General features: G+C 42.8%; 1 protein-coding gene across 1 annotated transcript in view; it reads left to right on the plus strand.

The window, feature by feature from the left end:
• Tnni3k (TNNI3 interacting kinase) overlaps positions 1–25,808 on the plus strand; it is a 276,112-nt gene that overhangs the window by 70,745 nt on the left and 179,559 nt on the right. The window contains exons 8-11 of the mRNA XM_027395192.2: positions 7,955–8,099; positions 8,182–8,286; positions 14,993–15,087; positions 15,693–15,842. Of these exons, the coding sequence (XP_027250993.1) occupies positions 7,955–8,099; positions 8,182–8,286; positions 14,993–15,087; positions 15,693–15,842 (495 nt within the window). The remainder of the gene's footprint in view (positions 1–7,954; positions 8,100–8,181; positions 8,287–14,992; positions 15,088–15,692; positions 15,843–25,808) is intronic.

Below are 25,808 nucleotides of genomic sequence, written 5' to 3' on the forward strand. Positions count from 1 at the left end.
TCTTCTAGGCCACAGATTGAATTGTCTTTTCCTAAACTCCACAAAAGTTTTGTTCTATACTATGTTTATCATTTGATTCTTCTCCATGTGTATTTATGTGGTGTATGTATATAGTGTATGCCTGTGTATGTTCAGGTCGTCACAGCCACATGTAGGTGCTAGGGAAAACTGGTGTCCTGTTCTATTACTCTGACCTAGTCCCTCGATATAAGGTCTCTCTATGAACCTAGAGTTCACAGCTGGGAGCCAGAACACACCAGCAATTCTCTTGTTGCTGACTCCAGTGGCAGTGGAATGACAGGCACTCCTTAATAACAGCCAGCTTTTGACATGGGTGCTGGGATTTGAACTCAGGCCCTCTTGCTTGTTCAGCAAGTGCTTTTCCTCAGTGAGCCATCTCCCAGCTCCAAACTTTGCCTGTGAGGATAATCTTTACATGTATCCATATTATTGCAGCAAGCAGAGTCCTGTCTTTTAAATGGCCGAAGACTGCAAATATGCTACCATTCGCCTGTCCAACGTCCTCCTGAATATAATTTGATATTTCTGCCATCTTTCAATTATGTAAACCCTTTGGTTAGCAGATGTGTTTACCTCTCTTGAATAGGTGGGAATTGCTGGATCCTAGGGTATTCATATGTTGGACTGTTAAGGGATTTCTGGACAGTCTCCCAGGACCTTTGGACTGTTGACAAATCCTGCAGCATGGATGTATTCCATTCCATCCCAACAGACTATGCTATGAGTTGATAGAGATAAAGTCTAAGGGTCATCAGTTTAGGGTTTGTTTGTTTGATTTTTAATTTCTTCAATTATTAAATAAATGTGGGAAAGTTGATTGAAACCAGCGTTAAAGAAGACTCGCTCTGAGACTTTTATTTTTGACACAGACTCACAGAGATCTACATCTGGCCATAAAATCCTCTCAGGCACAACCAGCCTCCTCCCACTGACCCCCTAGAGACCTAATTAGATGCCCATCTGTGAGAGCTGCTGGCCTTTAGAGCAGGCATGATGCATAACTCCAAAAGGACACGGTTGTCAGCTCCATAGAGCTGCCAGTTCCTTGAGTCCGAAATTCAAATTGGTAATCATTTACTAAAGCTAATCTATGTTTCCATCCAATGGTGAGGAAGTCCAGTGACTCAGACACTGGGGCAAGAGGCTGCAAAAGCCTGTAGTTCATGTCAAAACTGACCATTGTATTTTGTGGAGGTTGAGGAATACCTCTTGCATTGCTTTCTGTGGGCCATTAAGAAACAATTCAGGCATCGACACAGTAGCATCGTCACCAGCAGCATGAAGCGTCAGGACAAAAGCAAGGTGCCGACCGCATTTAAGCATCTTGGGCAGTCATTCATTCCCTCAGCATAGGCAAGGCAGAGGTGCACCTGTGGGGAGCTCTGCAACATCCTTACATTCTGAAACTGCCTTGCTCGTCCATGGATTCAGGAAGTGCATTACCCCTCCCTTTTAGAATCCATGGCAGCCTAGGCTTTTTGTTCTCATGCACAACTCCAAAGCCTGGCAGTGTCAAATGAGAGCCATTTATGATCAGCATGTCTCCACGATCAAAGGCGTCTTCTGCAAAGGCAATGAAATCCGTGCAGCCCCACACTCCCTTGTAAGCCGCAACTGAACAATATGTCTAGCGTTTTCTTTCTGACACATAACAAGTATCACATTCGTCCTACTCAATCATCAAAAAAAAAAAAACCAGAATGACTCTGACGTTTAAGTATTCTTATTTCCTTCTAGCACACTTCATAGTCCAACTGCTTTGCACTCCAGTGATTGCAGCAAACACAGCCCACCCTTCCCCATGTGCTGGATGCCTGGTGCAAGCCTCAGCATTAGTGAACTCACCCTTTCAAAAATGTAGCTGACCCTGAAGATGATTTATTTAAACTCTAGACTTTTCTTGCAGTAAATGGACATACAAGAAAGATTAAATGAGTGGTCCCGAAAGAAGAACCATTTACAGTCTAGTATTTACAATATGTTTCCATGGAAATGAAATGCCTTAAATGAGAATATATTCAGGTTTCAACGTTGCCCAAAATGTAACTCAGAAGGCAGGCTTGTCAGTTCATGGCATTTCAGAGGCTGCCCTATTCAGTCAGGTGATTTTGAGTCTCTAGTTTGCTTTAGTGTGTCTTTTGGGGCAAGAAGAAAAAAAAAATCCTCATGGAATGAGGTTAAAAATACTGAGATCAGTCCTTAAAATTTATCTTTTCAACAAAGTTGAAAATGAGAACTTTTTAATTTGTCCTTCATTAATATTTGCCAAATCAGTTTTAAATACTTAAGTTCTTTAACATAAGGGCCTCCTTTAAGGTGCCACAGGATAGTGCAGAATGCTATAAAAACCTGTGAATATAGGGCCTAGAAAGATGGCTCTGTGGCTAAAAGTATGTACTGCTCTCTCAGAGGGCCTGAGATCAACAGTCATCACCCACATCACATGACTCCAGCCCCTCACCTGTTTGAACACCCGCACTCATATGTGAAGAGATGTGCACTTGCGCGCGCACGCGCGCACGCACGCGCGCGCGCACACACACACACACACAAATATACACATACATACAACACACACATACACAGTGTAGATGGAGTTTCTTTCCCAAATGAAAACTCTGAGGCTTATATTAATAAGAAACTGTTTGGCTGATGGCTCAGGTATCTTACTGACGGGCTCTATCTTAATTATTAACCCATAACTATCAATCTATGTATTTCTACATGGCCTTATCTTACCAAAGAATGTTCCTGTATGTTATTTTTTTATTGGCTACATGGTGTCTTCCCATCTGCTTCTCTCTGCCTTCCTCTCCCCAGAATTCTCCTTGTCTGGTAGCCCCACCTATACTTCCTGCCTGGATACTGGCCAATCAGTGTCTTATTCATCAACAAATAAGAGAAAGACATCCCCCATCAACACAGAATATATACATACATACACACAAATATACACACCCATACACAGAAACACATACAAAATTCAAATACATACACAAACACAACACACACACACACACACACACACACACACACACACAAATAAAAGTAAGTAAAAATAAATCTAAAAAGATTCTGTAAGGTAGTGGGTTGTTAGCAAGACTGCTTTATCTTTTAAATGTATCTTGTTGGAATTCTTATACAGATTTGTTACTGACAGTTTATTGAAGACACATGTTGAATTTATTTTAAACAGTGTCTAGTCTTAGCAGTCATTGTTGACTTAGTCTGAACTTTTTTGTTTTATTTTTAAGGTCAGTAGTCAGGAATAAGGAAGAAGCAGGCTCCACATAACCTACCATCTAACAATCTTTCAAAACCCACTGGCTGGCAAGCACACATTCTTTTATGAAATGAAGGACAGCATCAACAACATATATTCATTTGTCTGGAAGTCTCCTTTATTTAAATATCCACCAGGAATGACACCTTGAATTTCCCTTGGTTCTGTTGGAGAGGAATCACACTGGGAGGGGTTAGTTTGGCTAAGTGGCTCTACAAACTTACATAAGAGTGTGTTGCATTGAAGATGGAGATTTCTGACCTTCCAGATCCTGACACCCTTCAGCCCCAAACAAGCACACAGAGACATATTAATTATTAAACTGCTGTCCCATAGCTCAGGCTTCTTATTTGCTAGCTCTGTCTTAATTATTAACCCATGTCTATTAATCTATACATTGCCACAAGGCTGTGGCTTGCCCATAATACAGCATGCTACTCCTTCAGCAGCAAGACATCTCTTCCTCTGCTTCTCTTTGCCTACCTCTCCCCAGCCGTCTCCTGGTCTGATTGCCCCACCTATGCTTCCTGCCTGGTTATTGGGCAATCAGTGTTTTATTTATCAACCAAGAAGCAAAACATATATACAGAAGGACATCCCCCTTTATTCCACTATTCTTTAGTCTTCAGTAGAGACTCGGGAGCCTTCAGGGGAGGCTGCTGATACCCAAGGGCTCCAGAACAGGCCCTTGCCATCGATTTTACCTGGCTTCTAACAGAACATAAAAAAAACATCAGATGGTTATAAACAAGCAGATAATGAAAAGAGCCAGGGTGTTCTGAGGAAAGGGTGTTTTCCTGAAGCATTCCTCACAGACTTTGCAGGATATAGCTAAAGTGTCTTTGTCTGCTTAAGACCTTGCAAGACAATAAATGAGAGAGGCTGTCAACAAGTGCACGAGCCAGAAGGCAAATCTGTCTTCTAAATCCACATTCACTAAGTGCTCCATGATGGCAAGTCAACAGTTGGAATAAACTACATGCACTTTTGAGTCACTGTGGTCTTCCCTCACTTTTGTTTGAGATTCTTCATCGTTTAAAATCCTTGTATTTTTTCTGCTTGTATAAAGCCATCAAATAATACCTGAATTTGGACAGAAAAATCACACATGAAAAAGGGTCTAGAGAAGCTGATCCAACTATTTTATCCCTCAGATGTTGTGTCAAAGTCAAACCTAGAATTGAGAATCTTGGTATTTAGGTATTATTAAGTCCATCTTGCAACAAGACTTTATGTTATTTGAAGATTATTATGTGTTTATAGTTTATTGATTTTAACAAAATTTAGAAGAGAAATTAGGAAGTCTGTTAAATGATTTTCATTAAGTGTGTGTGTGTGTGTGTGTGTGTGTGTGTGTGTGTGTGTGTGCGCGCGCGCGCGCGCGCGCGCACAAAGTATAACACTAAATGCCTTACAAACATAAGGTTCACTGATGGTTTCTGTTTGGTCCCCACAATGGTTCTGCTATAGTCATGATGGTTAATAAAACATGAGTACGTTATCATGATAGACCTATAGTGACCATTTAAGGTATGAGATTGCAGCTTGGTTTTTCCAAGCATCCAAAGCAAACTAATGTTGACTTAACCCTAAATGGAATATACTAAAAGCTATTACCTGGCTACTTCTCACTGTAAACTAGATAGAACCTAGAGACACCTAGAAAGAAAGAACATCATTTGAAGAATTGCCTTTATCAGACTGGCCTCTGGCCATAACTGTGAGAGATTGTCTTGACTGATGGTTGATGAGGGAGGACAAAGCCAGCATAAGCAACACCAGCCCCTGACATTGGTCATGGCATGAACCAGAATTCGAGCCAGTAAGCACCATCCTCCCTTGGACATATACAACAAACAAACCCTTTCATCCCCAAGATGCATTTCGTCATTGGGTTTTCTGAAAGGAAACTAGAGCAAATATCAAATAGCTCCCAGTGTCTACTCCAGAGCAAAGAAGCAAATCAGGCCCAGAGCTCTCACAGCAAAGAAGCAGCTCCAATGTCTAAACCCCAAAAGGATCCCATGGAGACACACTCAGACATTGGGTTTCTAGAAACCTCTAGGCAGGACACTAATCCTGTGGTTGGAAATGCTACCAGGAGAAACTGGATGACAATATTGTGACTAATGAACATATTGTCAAGATAGACTAGGTCCTACCCTCCTGTGTGGTGAGTTGATTTGAAGAAGGATAGACAGGTGTCTGAGCTTGAGAAGCGTGGAGAGTGAAGGACCATCGCTGCTGATTATCCGAGGGCAGCACAGGTAACCTTGCTGTGTTTACCACTGTGTTGTTCAAGGCAGAACCTGTTGCTGAAAGTTTTCTGTCCCTGGCTGGTCCCACAGCCCTCAAGCCCCAAATAAACACACGGAGACTTATATTAATTATGAACCTGTTGGCTGATGACTAGGACTTCTATTGACTACCTCTGTCTTAATTATTAACCCAGTTCTATGAATATATGTATTGCCACGAGTCTGTGGTTTACCCGGTTATGCCCTGGCATGTTGCCACTCTTTTGGCAGCATGGTGACTCTGTGTGGTGGGCTCACTCTGCCTACATTTCCCAGAATTCTCCTTGTCCCCTTGTCCAGCCTATCTCCTTCCTGCCTCATTTGCCGAACAGTGTTTGATATCATTAACCAGTAAGAAAAACATATATACAGAAGGAAAACCCCCATCAGAAAACAGAGATGGCTTTGAACATCCTCACCAGAAGTGCTTCTCCCTTTGTGTGGTTGGTGGTTCTCAGATGGGGAGCACAGGACCTCCTGTACACTGCCCTAACATTCACGTCACTGGCTTTCACTTCCACCCACTGGACAAGCACTACTGGATTTAGTGATCTCTGTGGGATCTTTAGTTTAAAATTATAAATTACATGGATCTATGTGTGGGGGCATGAACCACAGCTTATATGAGAAGCCAGAGAACAATCTCTAACAGTCAGTTTTGTCCTTCAACCATGTGAGGCCTGGGGACAGAACTCGGGTTCACTGGCTTAGCAGCTGATGCCTTTATACAATGAGTCATCTCACAAGCCCAGAAATTTTATGTGGCTGTCATTCTTTTCATTTATTTTACATACCAGCCACAGTTTTTCCTCCCTCCCCTGACTCCATCCCCTGCTCCCAACTCCTGCCTGACCTGGTCCCCATCCACTTCTCCTCCGTCTCCTTGCAGAAAGGGGCAGGCCTCCCACGAGCTTAATTATAGCATGCCACAGCAAGATGAGGTAGGATTGAGCTCCTCTCCGTGCAAAAAAGCTGGGTGAGGTAATCCAGCTTGGGAATAGGTTCCCAAAAGTCAGCTCTGCACCGGGGAGAAGTCCTGATTTCACTACACTGATGACAGCTTATGCTGGAGAGGATGTGGTGGGGTGGAAACTTGTACAGCCACTTTGGAAATCATAATGGTGGTTTCTTGGAAAAATGGGAATCAATCTATCTCAAGACCTAGCTAAACCAGTCTGGGGCACATAACTAGAGAGGGCTGAATTACACCACAAGGACAGTTGCTCAACTATGTTCATAGCAGCATTATTCGTAATAGCCAGAACCTGGAAACAATCTAGATGCCCCTAAACCAAAGCATGGATAAGGAAAATGTGGCACATTTACACAATGGAGTATTACTTGGATGTTAAAAAAAACAAATAATGACCTCATAAAATTTGCAGGCAAATGGACAGAACTAGAAAAAAATCAATCAAAGTGAGGTAACCCAGACCCAGAAAGAGAATCATGGCATGTACTCACTCATGAGTCAATATTAGAAATAAAGTGCAGGATAACCAACCTACAACCCACATGCCCAGAGAGCCTAGGTAAAAAGAGGGCCCATAGAGGGCTGTGGGCCTTTCCCTAGGAAGGGTAAATAGAGACCCCATGGGTAAACAGGGGGCAGGGGTGGGGGTGGAATGGATGAGAACTGAGGGAGCAGGTTGGGTAGGCTGGGCATGAGAGGCCAGTTGGGGACAGGATGGAGGGGGAGAGTAATAAAAGCGGTATCTTCATGGGAGGGCCATTTCAGGGTTAGGGAGAAACACGGTACCAGAGAAACCCCCAGGAATTGACAAGGATGACCCCAGCTAAGACTCCTAACAATGGTGGAGAGGGTTCCTGAACTGCCCACCTCCTGTAATCAGATTGGTGACCACCCTAATTGTCATCAGAGAGCCTCAATCCAGTAACTGATGGAAGCAGATGCAGAGATCCACAGCCAACCCCTGGGCTAAGCTCCGGGAAGCCTCCTGAAGAAAGTGAGGAGGGATTGTATGAGCCAGGCAGGTCAAGAACTTTCAAAGTTTAAAATCCTTCGGGGACAATGGGGGTCAGTTGAAAGGGGTACTTAGGGGAATGAGGTCACAGATGATTTGGAGGCTCATCAGTTTTTTCACTGCAAGACAAATTTGATGAGCTGTGTTCCACAGAATTTGTGAGCACCAAAGGAAAGACTATCTGATGTGGTAATAGGCGAGAGAACAGAATTCTAACTCTTTAATTGGTTGCACTTCATCTCCTCTGTGATAAACAGTAACTGGCAATTTCCTAGAGTGTCCTGGGCACTTAGGCAGATCGCGTGGCTCTGTGCCTATAACGAATGGGAAAGAAGATGACACAGTCTGTGCTTTCTCACCAATGGCAGTGAACGCCCAGGATAATGAGGACCACGCCCCTCTGCACTTCTGCTCTCGATTTGGACATCACAGCATCGTGAAGTACTTGCTCCAAAGTGACTTGGAGGTCCAGCCTCACGTCGTGAACATCTACGGCGACACTCCCTTGCACCTGTGAGTATGCCTTAACCATATCTTACGACCAACTTGTGTAGTCTTACATATCGACACTTCAAGGTATTTTCTTCCTGTCCAGGGCATGCTACAATGGAAACTTTGAAGTTGCAAAGGAAATCATCCAGGTGACAGGAACCGAAAGTCTGATGAAGGAAAACATCTTCAGCGAGACAGCTTTCCACAGGTAAAGAGTATCTCCTCGCAGTAGCCACTGAGGATGGCCAACGCCACGCAGTACCCACAGTCATGGTCACAAAGCCATAGCAAACAGAGGCAGATGTTGCAACTGGAAAGTGAGCGAAGACGTAGGCAAAGGACGAGAAGGCTGGCTGGATTCAGGGATGCAGGGAAAGGGGGTGGAGGAAGACACTGCCATCAGAGCAGCAGATGGGGCTGGAGCCAGATGCTGCCTTTCCAGCTGGAGCCACAAAGACAGGGGCTGGTGTTGCCAAGGCAACAGGCCTATCAACATCTGTAAGCTCCTCACTCTGTGAAGAGCTGCCAAACGGGGCTGTACCCATGATCCTCCTCCGACAAGAATCTCTTTACCAGGATTCATCAGCATCAAATATGACACTTCCTCCCCCACCTCCTCAAACCTTATGTGCAAATGTGTCTACCCAAGATACTCATCTGTCAGCTACTAAAAGCCTAGTCAGGATGGTGTTGGGATACCTAGGAAGCTAGCCCTTTTCTTCGAACCCATAAAAGCCCTTGCTAGTGCCCTTGGGAAAGCATCCTGCTGCATCAGCCTGGGTTGGAAACGATGCACCCGAGCTCAGCAGGCAAATGAAACAGGAGACTGCTGGTAGCTTGCAGCCACAGCGGCGTCTGCACCATCCAGGAGGAAGATGGGTGGGTGCTTCACAGCATTAGGAGCCCCAAAGGGTTGTTGTTTTAAGATAAAAAGTAATGCTTCTTTGAGTTTTATAAAACTTAATTAGAAAGATCATTTACTTAGACATTATGTATTTTTCAGGTTTTTTTTTTTTTGCAACTGCTAAAAAATGGTATTCCACACTCATTTGTTTGTCCACATATTGTTTGGTTTATGTATGTTGGAGAATAATAGAAAGGAAAATAATTCATTAATCCTAAAGTAACATTGACCTTGTGCTTCTATATCAGGCATCAAACCTCCAAATATAACATGAAATTGAAGATTTATTTGCTTTTCCACAACCAAACCAGTTGTAAAGAAAAAGTACCACTTAAGGAGGAAGCAGTGATTACACATCTGGTTATTATGCCCACTGTGTCGTTTAATTTTCATAAATGCTTTTAAAGTTGAAGAAAATCTAAGTCTCTGTCAGTTACTTCTCTTGTTTCTATGGCCAAATGAATACACCCAGCAGCTAAGTGGAGAAGGATCTATTTTTTTTCACAGGTTGAGGTGACACAGGCCATCACAGTATGAAAGATATGATGCTTGCCTTGCAGCTGCAGCCAGGAAGCAGAGCTGGGTGCCACTACCCAGATGGCTCCTCTTTCCCCCCTGTCTATTCTCAGGAGGACACCAGTCCATGGGAGGGTGACACCTACAGTCAGGAGAGGTCTTAAATCTCTCTTTGAAAGTCCTCACAGACACATGCATAGGTGTGCTCCACTAACACCCCAAGGGTTTATTAACACAGTCAAGTCGACAATATAAGTTAGCCATGGTAGAATGTGTGTATGTGTGTGTGTGTGTGTGTCTCCACACCCATGTGGATAAATATATATGAACACATATATACATATGTAGGTATGTTCATATAAACACACACATGTGAATACACAGATATGTCTTTTTAATGTGCCATGTTATCCTTTGAAAGGACTAACAGTAACTTGGACAATGAATGATGAAATGTGTAGTGTTGTTGGCCCGTTTTTTTGGTGTAAATAGTTGAAAGTGATATGATACATTGTGCCAAGATAGTGATGATTTATTCATCCAGCATTCAAGAAAGAATTACTTCAAAGTTTCACGGCAGCAGCTGGAGTAGGAACATTACCGTAACCGGGTCCCTTATCGCCTTGAGTGAGCCCCTTTGTAAGATGTGAAGGCAGTCAGAAGTTTGTCTACCACCAGGCGCAATGTTGTGTGTTCCATCCTACTGAAATGAAGAAGCCCAGCAGACAGTTAGTGCTGCCTTTGGTTCATGAGAAGGCATCATACAGTGGAAAGGCTTTATGGGTACAATGCAGGGCCAGCTTCATTAAGAGTGACTTCCTCCAGGGCCACCACAGGAAGAGGAAGTAGTAAGACCCCAGAAACTGCTGAACTGAGTCCCTGTCTCCTTTCTCTAGCCACGGTCATATGTAGCTATTCCCTGTGCTAGATGAGAAAACCTAGCTTCCCAGGGTTTGGAAGAATGGAAGGAGTGATCACGTTCTGTAAAGGGGAACTACAGAAAAGGGGGCTATTCTTGACACTTGCTAGCTAAAAACAAAAGACTATAATCATTGATAGGTGCCATGCTTAATCTTTATTTTCTGCTTGACTGGCTGGATGTAAAATTACCCTTGGATGAAGGGACATTGGTAGAAGGGTTTAACTGGGGGAAGGGAAAACCCAACGTGAATATGAGTGAAACCTTTCCCATCTAAATAAAACACACAAAAGACAGGAGTGAGCTGAGCACCAGCCTGTGTCTTCCTCTGCTTTCTGACTGCATCTCTGGCTGCTCTGCTGCTCCGGGCTCTGCTCCTTCCCTTCTCTGAACTGTCCACTCTTTAACTGTGAGCCCACAGGAGCCCCTCCCTCCCTTGTTACCCTTACCACAGCAATAAGACAAGTACCAGACACACAATGTGGTTACCTCACACAAACTCTTCTGCCCTTTATTTCAGCTTTCACAGTAAGCACTGGAAGTTGAAATTCCATTTAAGTAGTTCAACAGATCTATTGCAAAATTTATCAATAAAATTTTTAGGTCTTGATAGTCATCTGTTGAAAATTCTCTTTTTAGATCTGTAACCCATTTTGGGGGTATCATTTAGTTTGTTAATGTCTAGTTTCTTGAGTTCTTCATATATTTTTGAAAATCAGCCCTTGATCAGATGTGGGGTTGGTGAAAATCTCTTCCCATTCTGTGGGCTGCCACTTTGTCCTATTGATGGTGTCCTTTGCCCTATGGAAGTTTTTCAGTTTCACGAGGTCCAATTTGCTAATTGTTGATCTTAGTGTCTGCTCTACTGGTCTTCTGTTCAGTAAGCTGTCATCTGTGTTATGGGTTCAAGGCAACTATTCCTGCTTTCTCTTTTAGTTCAGTGTATCTGCTTTTATGTTGAGATCTTTGATCCACTTGGACTTGCATTCTTCTACAGGCCAAAGTCCTGTTAGACCAGCACTATTTGTTGACGAAGCTTTCTCCCCATTGTGTATTTCTGTCTTTGTTATCAAAAATCAGGTGTCCATAGGTGTGCGGATTTATCTCTGTGTCTTCAATTCAGTTCTGTTGATCAAGGTGTCTGTGTTTATTCCAGTAACACAGTTATTTTTATTACCTCAGATCTCTATAGTATATCTTGAAATCAGGGATGGTGATACCACCAGAAGTTCTTTTATTGTACAGGATTGTTTTTAGATATGTCGGGTATATCTAAAAACATGTTTTTTCATGTGAAGTTGAGTATTGTTCTCTCATGATATGTAAAGAATTGTGTGTGGTGATATCCTGCTTGTATGAATACAGCCTAACCTGTCTGAAGATCAAACCATGGAGATTGCCACTAGCTGCGACCTCCAGACCTTTATGGTTAGCCAGTGGCAAGCTCCATTCTCTGATCTTCAGACAGGCCTTATTTGTACAAGCAGGATATCACCACAATTGATTAAAATTTTAATGGGGATTGAGTTGAATCTGTAGATTGTTCTTGGTATGATGGCCATTTTTACTATATTACTCCTAGTGATCCATGATCTAGAAGACCTTTCCATTTTCTGATATGTTCGTCAATTTCCTTCTTCAGAGATTTGAAGTTTTTAATCATACATAACTTTTACTTGCTTGGTGAGGGCTACCCCAAGATGCTTTATATTATTTGCAGCTATTGTAAAGGGTGTTGTTTCCCTGATTTCTTCCTCACCCCATTTGTCATTAGTATAAAGGAGGGCTACTGAAATTTTTGAGGTTGATCTTGTATCCAGCCACTTTGCTGAAGTTGTTTATCAGCTGTAGGAGTTCCCTGATATAATTTTGGGTGTTGTATGTATAATATCTTATCATCTGTTAATAAAGATACTTTGACCTCTTCCTTTCTAATTTGTATCCACTTGATCTCCTTTAGTTTTCGTATTGCACTAGGTAGAACTTCAAGTACTGTCTTGAATAGATAAGGAGAGAGTGGACAGCCTTGTCTTGTTCCTGATTGTAATGGAATTGCTTTGAGTCTCTCTCCATTTAACTTGATGTGAAATCAATATAGTGGTTTTTCAGAAAATTAAGAATCTATCTACCTCAAGACCTAACAGGACCACTCCTAGATATATACCCAAAGAACTTCCATCATATCACAAGGATGCTTGCTCAACTATATTCATAGTAATTTTATTCATACTAGCTAGAAACTAGAAACAATCTAGATTTCCCTCTTCCAATAATGGATAAAGAAAATGTGATGTGTTCACACAATGGAGTATTGCTCAGCTGTTAAAACCATAACATTTTGAAACTTGCAGGCAAATATATGAAACTAGAAAAGGATCATCACTCAACTTAGACCCAGAAAGGCAAACACAGTATGCATTCATTTATGAGTGGATATTAGCTATAAAGTTAAAGATAGTCGTAACATGGTCCACAGACTCAGACAGGCTAAGTAACAAGGAGGCCTTAAAGGGGAATGCAAGGATCTCCCTGGGCAGGGGAAATATAATAGATCTTGTGGGTAGACTGGGGACAGGCAGGTAGGGCTGGGAATAGGAAGGATCAAGTTGCACGGGAGAAAAGACTAGAATTGGGAGTTGTTTCTTGAGTGAGGTGGAAATCTAGTGCAATGGAAACACTATGAAATATTTGAGAGCAATCCTAGCAAAGACCCCTAGTAATGGGTGACACGGAGCCTGAATGGGTCATTTTCTACAATCAGGTGAGGACTCAAGTGGAGTGATTGGGACACCAACCCAGCTATCAAATCTTTGACCTATAGTTTGTCCTAGCTACAGAGTGTTCAGGACCAGAGCCTCACAGAATGATCATCAAAGGGACCAGAGAGACTTCATCCACCAACTGATGGGAGCAGATGCAGAGTCCCAGAGCTGAACATTAGGGGGTAGTTGGAGAGTCCTGTGGAAGAGGGGAAGAGGGATGAGAGGACCCATAAGGGCCAGGACACCACAAGAGCAGGGCCCACAGACTCAACTGACTGGGACGCAGGGGGCTCACAGAGATCGGGGGCCTGTAAGGGTTTTGCCTAGGTCCTCTGCATATGCTATGGCTGTGTAGCTTGATGTTTTGTGGGATTCTTAACAGTGGGAGCAGGGTCTCTGACTCTTTCGCCTGCTTGTGGGACACTTTTCCTCCTACTGATTGTCTCATCCAGCCTTGATGTAGCTTATTATGCCATGTTTGTTTGATGTCCATGGAAGGCCAGCTGTTTTCTGATGGTAGATGGGGAGGGGTGATCTGGAAGGAGGGCCAGAATTCAGGGAGGGGATGAAGGAGAGACAGGGGAAACTGTTGTTGAGATATAGTATAGTAGGGAGAGATCCCATGTACCTGTAGCGCTGACCACACCCAAATGGTCATGTAGAAGGTGTGGGATAAAAGAGCTGGGAAGGAGGAGGCTCACTCTCTTTAGGGGTTCTGGTCAGGTCTGGAAAGGTTGCAGAGACTAACCTGGGCTTTGGTGCAAATAATCTCCCACAATAAATAACTAACATCATTCTTTATTCCATGTCCTGTTATAACTCCTTATCAAATATATGAGAGAAAAACAATACAATCTTATTTCCTTTGCATCCTTAACCAGGTCAGTGTTCTCTTCAGCCATAAAGAAGTGATCATGAGCATGAGCCACTGTCCCTGTTATGACACCATAGCGTGGATTCATCTGAAATTTTCATAACATGGGGCAAGTGGAGAGGGAAAAATGCAAACTCAAGCTCAGAGGCCAAAGCACATTTCAGGCTAGTGCATGCACATGCTGCCCAGCGCAATGGCAACCTGGTGCACTTACTTTTTGGTCAAAGAGCCCTTGAGAGAAATGGAATCATTTTCCTGGGGATAAATTTCAGACAATACCTCAGTTTGATAAAAAGTTCCCTGGACCTGTCTGGAACACGCATTTGACTCTCTTGCATGTATCTGCTAGAGTAAAGGTAAATCGGTGGGGAGCATTTGACCAAAATTCCAGGGATTCCACACTCCTTTGTTTTGCTGCAGCTGTTATGCAGTGCTTACCGAAGCTCTGTTACCTCTTCCTTCTCCTTTTCCCCTCTCTCTTCCTTGCCTGTGTGTCTGTTACTTTTCTACACACAGCAGTGTCTGGATTGGCCAGGATTAACCAAATTTATATCATTTGTTATCATTTTCATATTAGCATACAGCACCCGGGTGACTTAAACAATGGTGATGCACCACTTCACAGCTTCAAATCTACAAAATCTGGGTACTGATAACTTTAGCCTCCTATGCAAATATTCTTTTTGGATTGAAGATGTTCAACTTTGCTGGGTTCAACCTTCTACTTGTGCAAACATTGTCCCAAGTTCCATTTCCCATAAGGACACCAATCTTACTGGATTAGGATCTGCTCTAAGCACCCCACTGTACTTCAACTACATCTTGGAAGACGGTATCTCCAAATAGAGTCCACACTGAAATCCTGGGAATTAAGACTTCCTTTAGGACATGACTCAGCACATAAGCACCCTCAATCTTTCTTACTTTGTACTTTTTCAGTGCTTGTACCTATGGCAAGAACATCGACCTGGTCAGATTTCTTCTTGATCAGAATGCTGTGAACATTAATCACCGAGGAAGAGATGGGCACACAGGTAAGACTGTGCCAAGAACATCATATCTACACTGACCTTTCAGTTATCAGGAACAGTGTTGAGCCAATTGGGAACAGCATACTGAGAATAGCCAAGCCCCAGGGGCCAAGGTTCTTATCAATTAGAATCATTTACAATTAGTGGTAAATGCCAGTAACAAAAATCAGACTGAGTTTTGTTCAGTTCCACTGTTGGTTTAAAATCTACATAAACTCTTTGCAACCTGTGCACCCTTGTTCATGACAAGTTGATCAAATCTCACTGCCCTTGGCTTGATGTTCAAGGAAAATACTGACTGGATCCTGATTATTTTTTCTTTAGTAAAGGCAATAATATTTGTTCTTAACCATTACTGTAGAAATGGGAATAAAAAATAAAAACAAACTGGGTAAATGTAGTCAGAAAAGAAGGTTTCTTAGGCTACAATACCTCTATTGTTGAAAATATCACTTGTTTCACCAATAGTTAAATAACTCCTCACCACATATTATCATGTGTGACTTTATGTTTCTGGAGACAGCTCTGTTTTGGGGAATGACTCTTTTGACATCAAAGTACCCTTTTCTTCTTTCTTCTTTTCCTTCTTTTGTTCTTTTCCATCACAGGATTGCACTCTGCTTGCTACCACGGCCACATTCGCCTGGTTCAGTTCCTCCTGGATAATGGTGCAGATATGAATCTAGTTGCTTGTGATCCCAGCAGGTCCAGTGGTGAAAAAGATGAGCAGACGTGTTTGATGTGGGCTTATGAAAAAGGTATGTTTTTAATCACTGCAGTGACACATTGACTCTGTGCATAGATTATGACAATACATCAATAATTCCTTTGCTTACATGATGTGCCCTCCCACCTCCCCTGCAGATTGTGTGAAAAGCTCTGGGGACTCGATCAAAGAGCGGTCATTATTAGAGAAAGCACCTTCTGGGCTACAAATGAGCTGATGTGTCCTCAGCATTGACAGTGACCTTGAGTTGCTGTGACCCAGAAACATACATTTAGGTTATCCCAAATACCACATTCTAATGCTGTAAGAGTTTCATCACATTTTTGCAGAAACAGGACAAAATAAAGTCATGACTGCAACATTTTTCAAATGTGCTGTTGGGGACATCAGTTAGGCCATGCAAGGACACCTCTGTCATAGGTCTCCAGTGTGGTGAGATGGAACTCACAACCTTTGGGGTGGTGGAAGCCAAGGGGCCATTCACACTCATCAAAAGGGTTGAACCCACAGTTAAAAGGGTTTATGGTCAAACGCAGAGGTGTGTCATGAGTACCATGGGGTCTGTTCTGGAATGTGGTTGATAGACCCAATTTTCCACTCAGAGAACCTGTTTCCCCTTTGCTACCATAAATCCATTGTAAGCAGCTTCTTAGTTAGGGGTATGTCCCTGCATCCACTTCCTCCTCTAAGTGCTGGAAATGTGAGCCTGTACAGGTCTTGTGTGAGCTGCCATAATCTCTGAGTTCCTATGCATGTCTCTCCTGTTTCGTCTGGAAGACACCTCTTCCTTGTAGTCACCCATCACCTCTGGATCTTATCACCCTTCTGCTTCCTCTTTTATATAGATCCCTGGGGTCTGAGGGGAGAGATTTGATAATGACATTACACTTAGGGCTAAGTGCTCAGAACTCTCACTCTCTGAACATATGTCCAGTTGTGGGTGAGTGTCAATTTCAATCTTCTGCGTCAAGAAACTTCTCTTGTGTGCATTGGAAGGCACTGATCGATGCACAGAGTCATGTATCATTAGGAGTAACTGTTTTTTTTTTCCATGCACCTTTAGCACAATGACAGTAGTAGGTTTTCCCATAAGCCCATGACCTATAAGCATCAGGCTCTTGGTCACTTTAACAGTGTCAGGTTCCATGTTAAGGAATGGGCTTGAAATCCAATCAAAAAGTGGTTGATCACTCCCATAACATTTGTACCAGTACTGAACCAATAAATTGTGCAGAAAAGTCATTGCTCTGGGTCACAGGGTTTGTAGCTTAGGTAATTGGAGATTACCTTTCTCCTCCAGGAGAGTACCTTAAAGCACCATGAGTGCTAGTTGGAAACATGGAACTTCTATTTAGGCAAAGGCTTGATTTTGGGGGTGACATAGATAAGTATTGTGTTCAACCATAAGGCCTTACCACTATGTTATACAAAATAATCTTGACAATAAGATGTGATATTTGGGGATTTCCATAGGACCCCATTTGGCCAACAACTCAACAACATGAAACCAGTTCCCGTCACTTGAGGTTTTACTTGGTGCCATAAGATGTCTATTTGAGTCACTGTCTCCTCTGTTATTTGGTGACTTAATTTAGATTCCTTTCATATATTTAGATATTTTAGGAAGCTTCTACAGCAGTAGGCTTCCATGTGGTTTTCTAATGACCTTTAGTTTTGGTTGTCCCTCCCCATATCCCTTTCTTCACCCTTGCTTCCATTACCCTCCCCATTTGATCCTCTTATGCTGGATTCATCTTTGCATTTTCAGGATGCTTAAAGTATATATAGAAATAGGTTTCTCATTTTTAATGTAAGAATCCTCAAACATCATGCTGACAAGCAAAATTACCAAGCTGTAGGCTTTCTCAGCCTGCCAAGTTGATCTAAAAGGTTTTGTGCCTGAAATAGGGTGACGTCCATTAGCAAAAGGAGATATGAAGTTTGAAGGATGAAAACAGGGAACTTTTGCCAGCTCAGACACAGAAAGACAGCAAAACACACAAGTCTGAAGATTACTAGTAAAAATTATGCAGGGCTATTTTTACATAGGCAAGTCAATGAAATAGCGATGAGACAGTAAGCACTGTACCCTTGCACAAGTCTCTTCCATACAGCTCAGTGAATTTTTACACCCACCCAGAACCCAGATAGAAAAATTTACCAGCCCCAGAAACACTACTGACCTTCTTTTCCAATCCCTTCCCCAAAGAGTGTGCCACAACCTCTTCTTCTGATTTGCAGACTATAGTGTTATGGTGCATTCCACTGTGTCTGGCTTCTGTTGGCCAACAATTTGCAAGATCAGCCCATCTCCTTACAGGCAGCTGTCGACTCATTATTCCTCTCCCTGCATAATGTAATATTTGGGGGGAGTATCACAAATCATTTAAATACTCTACCATCCGAGGACATGGTGGGGGGCTTTTAAGAGTACTATTCCATGGAGCTCACTTATGAGCGAACAGTGTGTTAGGTTGATGAATATGATTGCACTTCTATAAGGTATCATGGCCTTCTAGTTTGCACTAAAAAGCTCTAAGTAGCTCCATCTTTAAGCATAAGTTGTGGAATATTCCACAGTTCAAAGCTTGGATTCAAATACACTCCTTAAAAAACAATAGAATCATTGCATAGCTCCTAAGTTTTCTTTAGGGCAGAAACCCTGTAGCTCAGTGGGCCTTCCCACTCATCTCTCCAGAACTGGTCCTATCTGTCACCTCTATTTGTACTACTAATGTGCCAGGAACCAGCATGGGTTCCCATAATTGCTGTGAACTTTAGCAAACTGAATGTTAGTACCCAAGAGACAGATGGATGGTTTGCATATGTTCTGGGGCAGGGTAAGTCAGACCAGCAAGATGACACCGTTGCTGTTTTCTCTGGCATTGTTTTCATGTGCTCTGTGAAGACTGAAACGGCCTTGTTAGTACTGTCAGCAGGACAAAGTTTCTGTTTGTTTTCAATAAAAATAGGCTTTCTTTTGTCCCTTGCAGAGGGACTCAGCAAATTAATCGTGGCTATCAAAAATGAATCTTTTGAGGGAACAGTGAGATCCACAAAGAATTCTCACTCACAGAACAGAAGGGATTTGGAAACAGCTCCATTCTGGTTTGTCAGGTACCCTGCCTACCCCAGGAGAAAGAAGCCAGGCAGGGGCTTCACAAATAGGGTCTCTCTGAAAGTATACTTCCTTTATGGGAGTCTGACCTAGAATATTTATGTATATGGCCTAACAAAAAACCCCAAACTTACTTTAAAAACAATATGGGAAATTATTTTGTAATATTTCTGTCACTTGGCTGTGCAATTCCAAGTATGAACTTTAGAGGTCACAACACCATGTATCAATGACAAAAGGCTGATCACCTGTTCTGAATACCTCATCCAATACTGCAGTCAGGATACAGTTTCATCTTTCTCAATGCCACTTGTGACTTAATGTCCCCAAGCTATTTTACCTGACACAAACTAAGTTTTGGCCAACCTTCATTGCAGTGTTCTGGTACAGTAACTCTAAGGGTGATTTGAGGTTTCAGAAAAGTCATTTGTTCTTTTGAAACACGTTCTGGAGAGTTGATTCACTCTGGTTTTGTGGAAATGTATAGGATGGATGTTGTCTATATACAAGAACCTTTTAACTCATGGAGACCAAAATCAATTCCCTAGTGACCTCAGTTCTGCACTGAAATCTACTGTTGAGAATTAACCATATTTGGCTAGACTGCACCAAGCTCCAATTTTACAGTATTTAGAGTGCTTCTCCTTCCCAGGGCTCCCCCCTCCTCTTTGTACTGTTCTCCCTGAAAGTGAAGTGATACTGGTCTCTCTTGGATTTGTTCTGCCCTTTCCCTGAGGTACAAAGGACTTGTATGAATCAATTTAAATTGTCCTGAAGAAATAGCCAGCAGCCTGCTTATGTCCAAATCCTCTGCCCTAAGCACCAGTATGGAAAACCCATTGAAAAGATCTGCACATAATCCTACATCCATTGCATTAAAGATGAAACTGCCAAATGAAAAGATCTCAGCCAATTAGAATTGAACCCATAGCTCAATGGCTTGTCTGGCAGTTAGATTTGAAAAGGCTGCCTTTGACAAAGAAAAGCACTCTTTCATGTCAGGCTGTTTAGGGTCAGAAAATAACCCAAACTAGGAACACAACTAAAAACTTCTGATTGCTTTGGCGCTGACACCAGTTAAAGTAATTTACAAAGGCTCCTTCCCCAATATTTAATTACCCACAATGCAATATTTATATACAGCAGAGGTGCCATAATTCACAGTGACAGGAATCTGGGGTTAGAGAATTAGTGGTAAGTGAGGAAAACAATAAAAACCAAGGCTCCTGTCCTGAGATACACGTTTTGTTTATTCCCCCTGACAAGTGGAGTAGGGTGTGAATTATTTATAGTAAATGTGCTACTGTGTAGTCTCCAACAGTAATGAAATTTCATAATCATGAGCTCCTATAGAGTCCAGCCCACAAAAGTAGCTGAGGGATGGAGGTGAGGGAGGAGGTGAGAGAGGTGAGTGCTGAGTTAGCAAGTGCAGGCGTGTGGCTGACACGCCTGGTGTAGCATGTTAGAGTGCACTGGGAGCATGGAGAGGGAGAAGAAGGGCTCACAGAAACCTGAGGTGTATTTCTGAGTCTGTGTGTGAATGTTCCTGTATCCCCACTTTTTCACATAGTAACTCTACTGACTACAATAATAACACCAGCCCTCATTTAAATGGAGAGATTTTATTGTCACTGCAATGAGGTCACATAAAAACGTTTTCTGAAGTATAATTGCTGTAAGGTTTGGCATATTTAAATGGACGGACCATAACTCATATTTGTGATGACTATGTAGCATATGTTTATGTAAATATGTGATGCAACAACCAAATTGCTTTTTCATCTTTTGGATCTTTAAGTAAAGTCTCATTCTACAGCCCAAGCTACTCTGGAACTCAATGTGTAACCCAGGCTAGCCTAATATTCAAAACAGTTATCGAACTGCGGCTCCCCGGGTCTGGGATTTGGGATGAGCCACTAGGCCTTGCTGAAAGCGCTTTTGAAACAGGCACCATCTTTCCATTATGAAGAACTGGGGAGCCATCTGCTAAGTCACTCCTGCCTGAGACAGGCAGCTGCTCACAGAGCACAGCTGCAGACAGAACTCGGCCTCACTGCACAGGTCAAGGTTTTGCCCACACAGTGAGAAAGAGGCAGCATGAAGCACAAAAACACCATGACCAAATGACCACAGGTGCATCCTCCAATCTCCCTCTCTGCCTTCATCGTAACGTTTAAGATGAACAAATTAACATCAGCATTGCCAAGTTCTGACAAGAGCTGAGAATCATGTATGTTCAGGATGTAAGAGGCCTGAATGGAAACTGTGATTTTCATTATTCCCCATTTACAGCATGCTTTAATATAGATGAGATAATCATTTATAGGATATGAGCAGCCTTCAGGAGCATCTGCAGTATTCAAAACTGGAAAATAGAAGAGCTTATGCCAGGTCATGTAGCTGCCCAGAGGATAAAAATGTACCACTAACTTTAAAACCTCAAATTTTACCTAGGCACTGGTGGCACACGCCTTTAATCCCAGCACTTGGGAGGCAGAGGCAGAGGCAGTAGGATCTCTGTGAGTTCGAGGCCAGCCTGGTCTACAGAAAGAGTGCCAGGATACACTACACAGAGAAACCCTGTATCCAAAAACCAAAAAAAAAAAAAAAATCAAGACTTAATATTTTGCTTCAGCAAACTCAAGAGAAGAAGGCTTTCCAGCTCAGTAAAGGAAGACCCTCACACAGCTTCTATCAGGTTCCAGACCAACACACTCACAGGTGACTCAATCCCCTAGACTTCACTACTAACAAGACATGAAGGTTGAGACTAAATGTCATTGGCCTCCTCAATACGCCTCTGCTGTGTATCCCTCACTCATCCCTTTTTTCCATGGTACCATTCACCACCATCCAGTGTCACTTAGTCCAGATACAAGGATGACCCTTGGCCCATTTCTCCCTCAGCTTCTCACCCCGGCACACAGAGACATACAAATGAAAAGCCTCTTCACTCCATTTCAGCATATTTGAGTCTCTCCTTCCCTCTTTATTTTTATTACCATTGTTTCAATTCAAACCCTTCTTATATTTTTGCCTGATTCATCTTAACACCCTGTTAACTCATTTTGCTTTTAATATCTTTCCGTCCTGTGTCTCTAGTTATGGTCTAACAGTTGCATTCAAAATGCAAAAGCTTCCAGTGACACATACTGCCTACAGGAAAAGGCTGTGCTGGTCACTATGTCCAAGGCACTTCCTGCTTCCCAAGCATCATGGGCAGTCACTTTCATAAGGGTGTTCCCACAGGTGACAACCGTCACCATATTTACCAGATCACCAGCATTTTCTCAGGGTCCACTCTGTGCCATGCATGTTCCAAACCCGATTCACTGTTCTGTGTGATGACACTGAGGAGCAGCATGTGTTAATATCATGGTGATCATCTCCCCTTTCTTCCCTAGACACTCCAGCATCCCACCATCCTTTCCAGGGTCCTTTCCACACCTCTATACTCTTTAGAACACTGCTGGTTCCCACTTAACCTTCATGAGTAAGTACACAAATTCTCTCCAGCAGAAAGCCTTGCCTGGCATCACAGCCTCATAAATTCCTTTTTAAAATGCTTTGTTTTGTTATCTGTATACTGTCTCTCTACTTTCCATTTCATCCTAAAACATCTCATCCCTAATAAATTGCCAGCTTTCTTTTAACAGTTTTGGGGGCTGTTAGTCTTCCAAAACAAGTTAAATCCAGCCGATGACTTCTAACAGATATTCAGAGAAAGCTTGTTGAAATGAAATCAAGAAAGAAAAAGGCTCCATTAGATATGAATATCTGCCCCATGTACCATCACAAGGTGCCTGGTGAGAGATGTTTTCAGGAATACTAAGTGCCACTATTCTGTTGCCTCAGTAGCCATGTCTACACATAGGAGAGCTGACTTAGCTGCACAGTCCCCGTCAATGTTCGCTTTAATTTTCAACTGGATACCATCTGGAGTCATCTGAGAGGAAAGTCTCGATTGAGGAATTGCCTGGGTCAGACAGGCCTGTGTGCATGTCAGAGGGCATCTCCTCAATGATGGATTGCGGCCTAGAAGTGCAAACCAAACAATCATCTCCTCCACACATTGCTTTTTGCTTAGTGTTTTATCACAGCAGCAGACAGGACACAGGAAGAGAAATCAGTTCCAAGCATGGGGTATTGCTTTTCCCTGAAGGACGGTGGAAGGGCTGGGAAAGCCAGTGAATGGGCTTCCACCATGAGAGCTTGAAGAATAAGACTGTTGGGAGAACGCAAACAATGGAAGCCTTGCTTGTGAGGTTTCTTAGGAAAGTTGGGCAGAAACCAGGAGGTAGAACATTTTGCTGGCTCGCTCTCTGCCTTGCTTCCAGGCTCATGCTTATCAAACCTTCCTATTCAGCCCAGGACTCTTGGGTTAATAATGGTGCCACTCACAGTGAATTGGGCCCTTCTGCATCAGGTGATAATCAAGCCACTCCCCCACAGGCTCGCCCATAGACCAGTCTCAGCTAGACAATTCCTCAGTTAAGGCTTTCCTCGGGGATAGCTCTAAGCTGTGTCAAGTTGACAAAGCTAACTAGATCAGTCCTCATGTTCAAGTAAACAAGAAGCTGGACTGGGAATTATTACTCTGGCCAGAATTTTTTATTCTCTCTTTGCTTAATCAACTCAACTTTCAAGTTCAGCTTGGAACTCATTGCTAGCCCTTCCCTAACCCCCTAGGCTGTAACAAGAGATTGCTGAGATACGCACTCACAGCATCTTCTGCTTTTCTCCCTAGAGCTTGGCTAAATCAAATTAAAATAATGCATATGGTATAAACAAGAGACACAATTATTTTCCTTTGCTCCTAAGTGGCATTGCTACAAAAGTAAGGCAGAGCTGCTTTTCAACAATATACCTATTGGAACTAGTACTTCATTCCTTGCTGCTAACTAGCATTGCTAACATGATAGGAAGGGCTGTTTTTCAACAATGTATCTATACTATTACTTCATTCCTTGCTGCTATTTAGCATTGCTACAAAAGTAGGGAAGTGCTGCTTTTCAACAAAGTATCTATAATAACTATTACTTTATTCCTTCAACAAAAATGTATTGTCAGCTGGTCTGCAATGGCGAGCTGTGCCAGGAACTCAGGTGAAGCAATGAGTAACACAGACAGCATCTTCATGCTCTGAGGAAGGCTGTAGTTCTATCATGAGGAGACAGACTGAAATCAAGAAAATAAATGGAAAACATCATATATCATAATGACATAAGTGCTGTCAGCAAAGTAGGAATGAAAATGTAGTAATGACTAAAATGTTCAAGGACATTATCTCAAACCGAGTAGTCAGAAAGGCTTCTCTGGGAGAAAGAACCTGAAACTGGCCTCTGGCAGGTGCATGAAAAAAATAGTCCAAGAAGGTGAGGAAGTGGGGACAGCGGGGAGGGGGGAGGAAGAAGGGAGGGAGGAGAGTAGGGTATCTTAGCTGTCACAGTGGCATGGCAAACAGCTAATGCTTGCTAATCCCTAGGAGTGCTGAAGGGCTGGAAGCATTTTCATTTGGCTTTGTGACGGAGGAGGAGTGATAGGTGAAAGAGCAGGTGTGTTTCAAATCCGAGGCACTTGGCAGAGCCGAGTCATGAGAAGACATAATAAGCCAGGAATTCTTTTTGCCTCTGGCCTTACCAGCAGTCTGGGTTCAAGACTCTCTGCAGGAAAACACGCCATGGAAGGGCAGACTTCAGACGTAACCATCTGACTCTGCTTCCCAGTGCTTCTGGAGAAGGAGATGTTCCGTGATGAGAAGTGCAGGTGCAACACTGGGCTAAATCTCGCATATGACATTGCTGGAAGTTGGGTTTCAGAGCTGTGCCTGTGCCTTTACTATCTGGGCAACTGAAACACATGAAGTCAGTAAAAATTCCCTGGCTTTGGGGTGAGTGACTGATCAATGGTTAAAGTGCTTGCTTCGTAAACATGAGATCAATTCCCAGAACCTAATTTAAAAAGCCAAGCATGGTGGTGGGTGCCTGCAATCCCATCGCTGCAAGATGAAGACAAGTGAGTTACTGAGGCATGCTGGCCAGAATTGGTGAGCACCAGGCATGAGCAACCCTGTCTGCAAAAACAGAGGATAGTGTGTGAGCCAACATTTACCTCCCCCTCTCTCTTCCTCCCTCTCTCTTTCTTTCTTACACACACACACACACACACATACACACACACACACACGCACACACACACACACACACACACACACATTCACACTTCCCTGCCTGCTGTAATCAAATTCTCATGCCTTTTCTAATCCTTGGACAAAAGAGGTCTCCATGTCCCAGACTCTGGGTGTTGTCATCAACATGCTGTCATTTTGCTGATCTCCACAACTAGTTATTATTTTCAACTTTCTTTTTTTATCATTCTTCATGTCTTTTACATCACACATCTCAATCCCATTCCTCTCCCCATCCCTTCATATCCACCCTCTGCCCTTCAACCCCTCCCCAAAATAAAATAAAATTTAAGAGAAAAATAGAAAAAAAAGGAAAAATCAGTCATGTCATGGAAGCCATAGTGTGACAAAGTGAGGCAAGACCAGCCCCTCCTGTGCTCTCTCTGGCAGTTCACAGATGGGATAGATGCTGGGGAGTCAGAACCCTGGTGGAGTCCTGGGTGGCTGATGGGGGAAGTACTTCTGTTTATGTTCATCTTATTGACTGTTAAATAAAATACTGTTTGGCCAATGAGACAGCAAGTTAGACAGGACTAGAAGTTAAAGAGGATTCTGGGAAATGTAGTAGAGAAGTGATGATCCAGACAGGAAGTGACATAGCAAGGAGACTCATATTTATGTGAAGGAGAAACAGGAAGGTTCCTTTTTCCCGTTCACCTCCTCCAGTGGCAGGATGTGATCCACCGGCAAGG

The sequence above is a fragment of the Cricetulus griseus genome, assembly GCF_003668045.3.
Source record: "Cricetulus griseus strain 17A/GY chromosome 1 unlocalized genomic scaffold, alternate assembly CriGri-PICRH-1.0 chr1_0, whole genome shotgun sequence".
Taxonomy (NCBI): domain Eukaryota; kingdom Metazoa; phylum Chordata; class Mammalia; order Rodentia; family Cricetidae; genus Cricetulus; species Cricetulus griseus.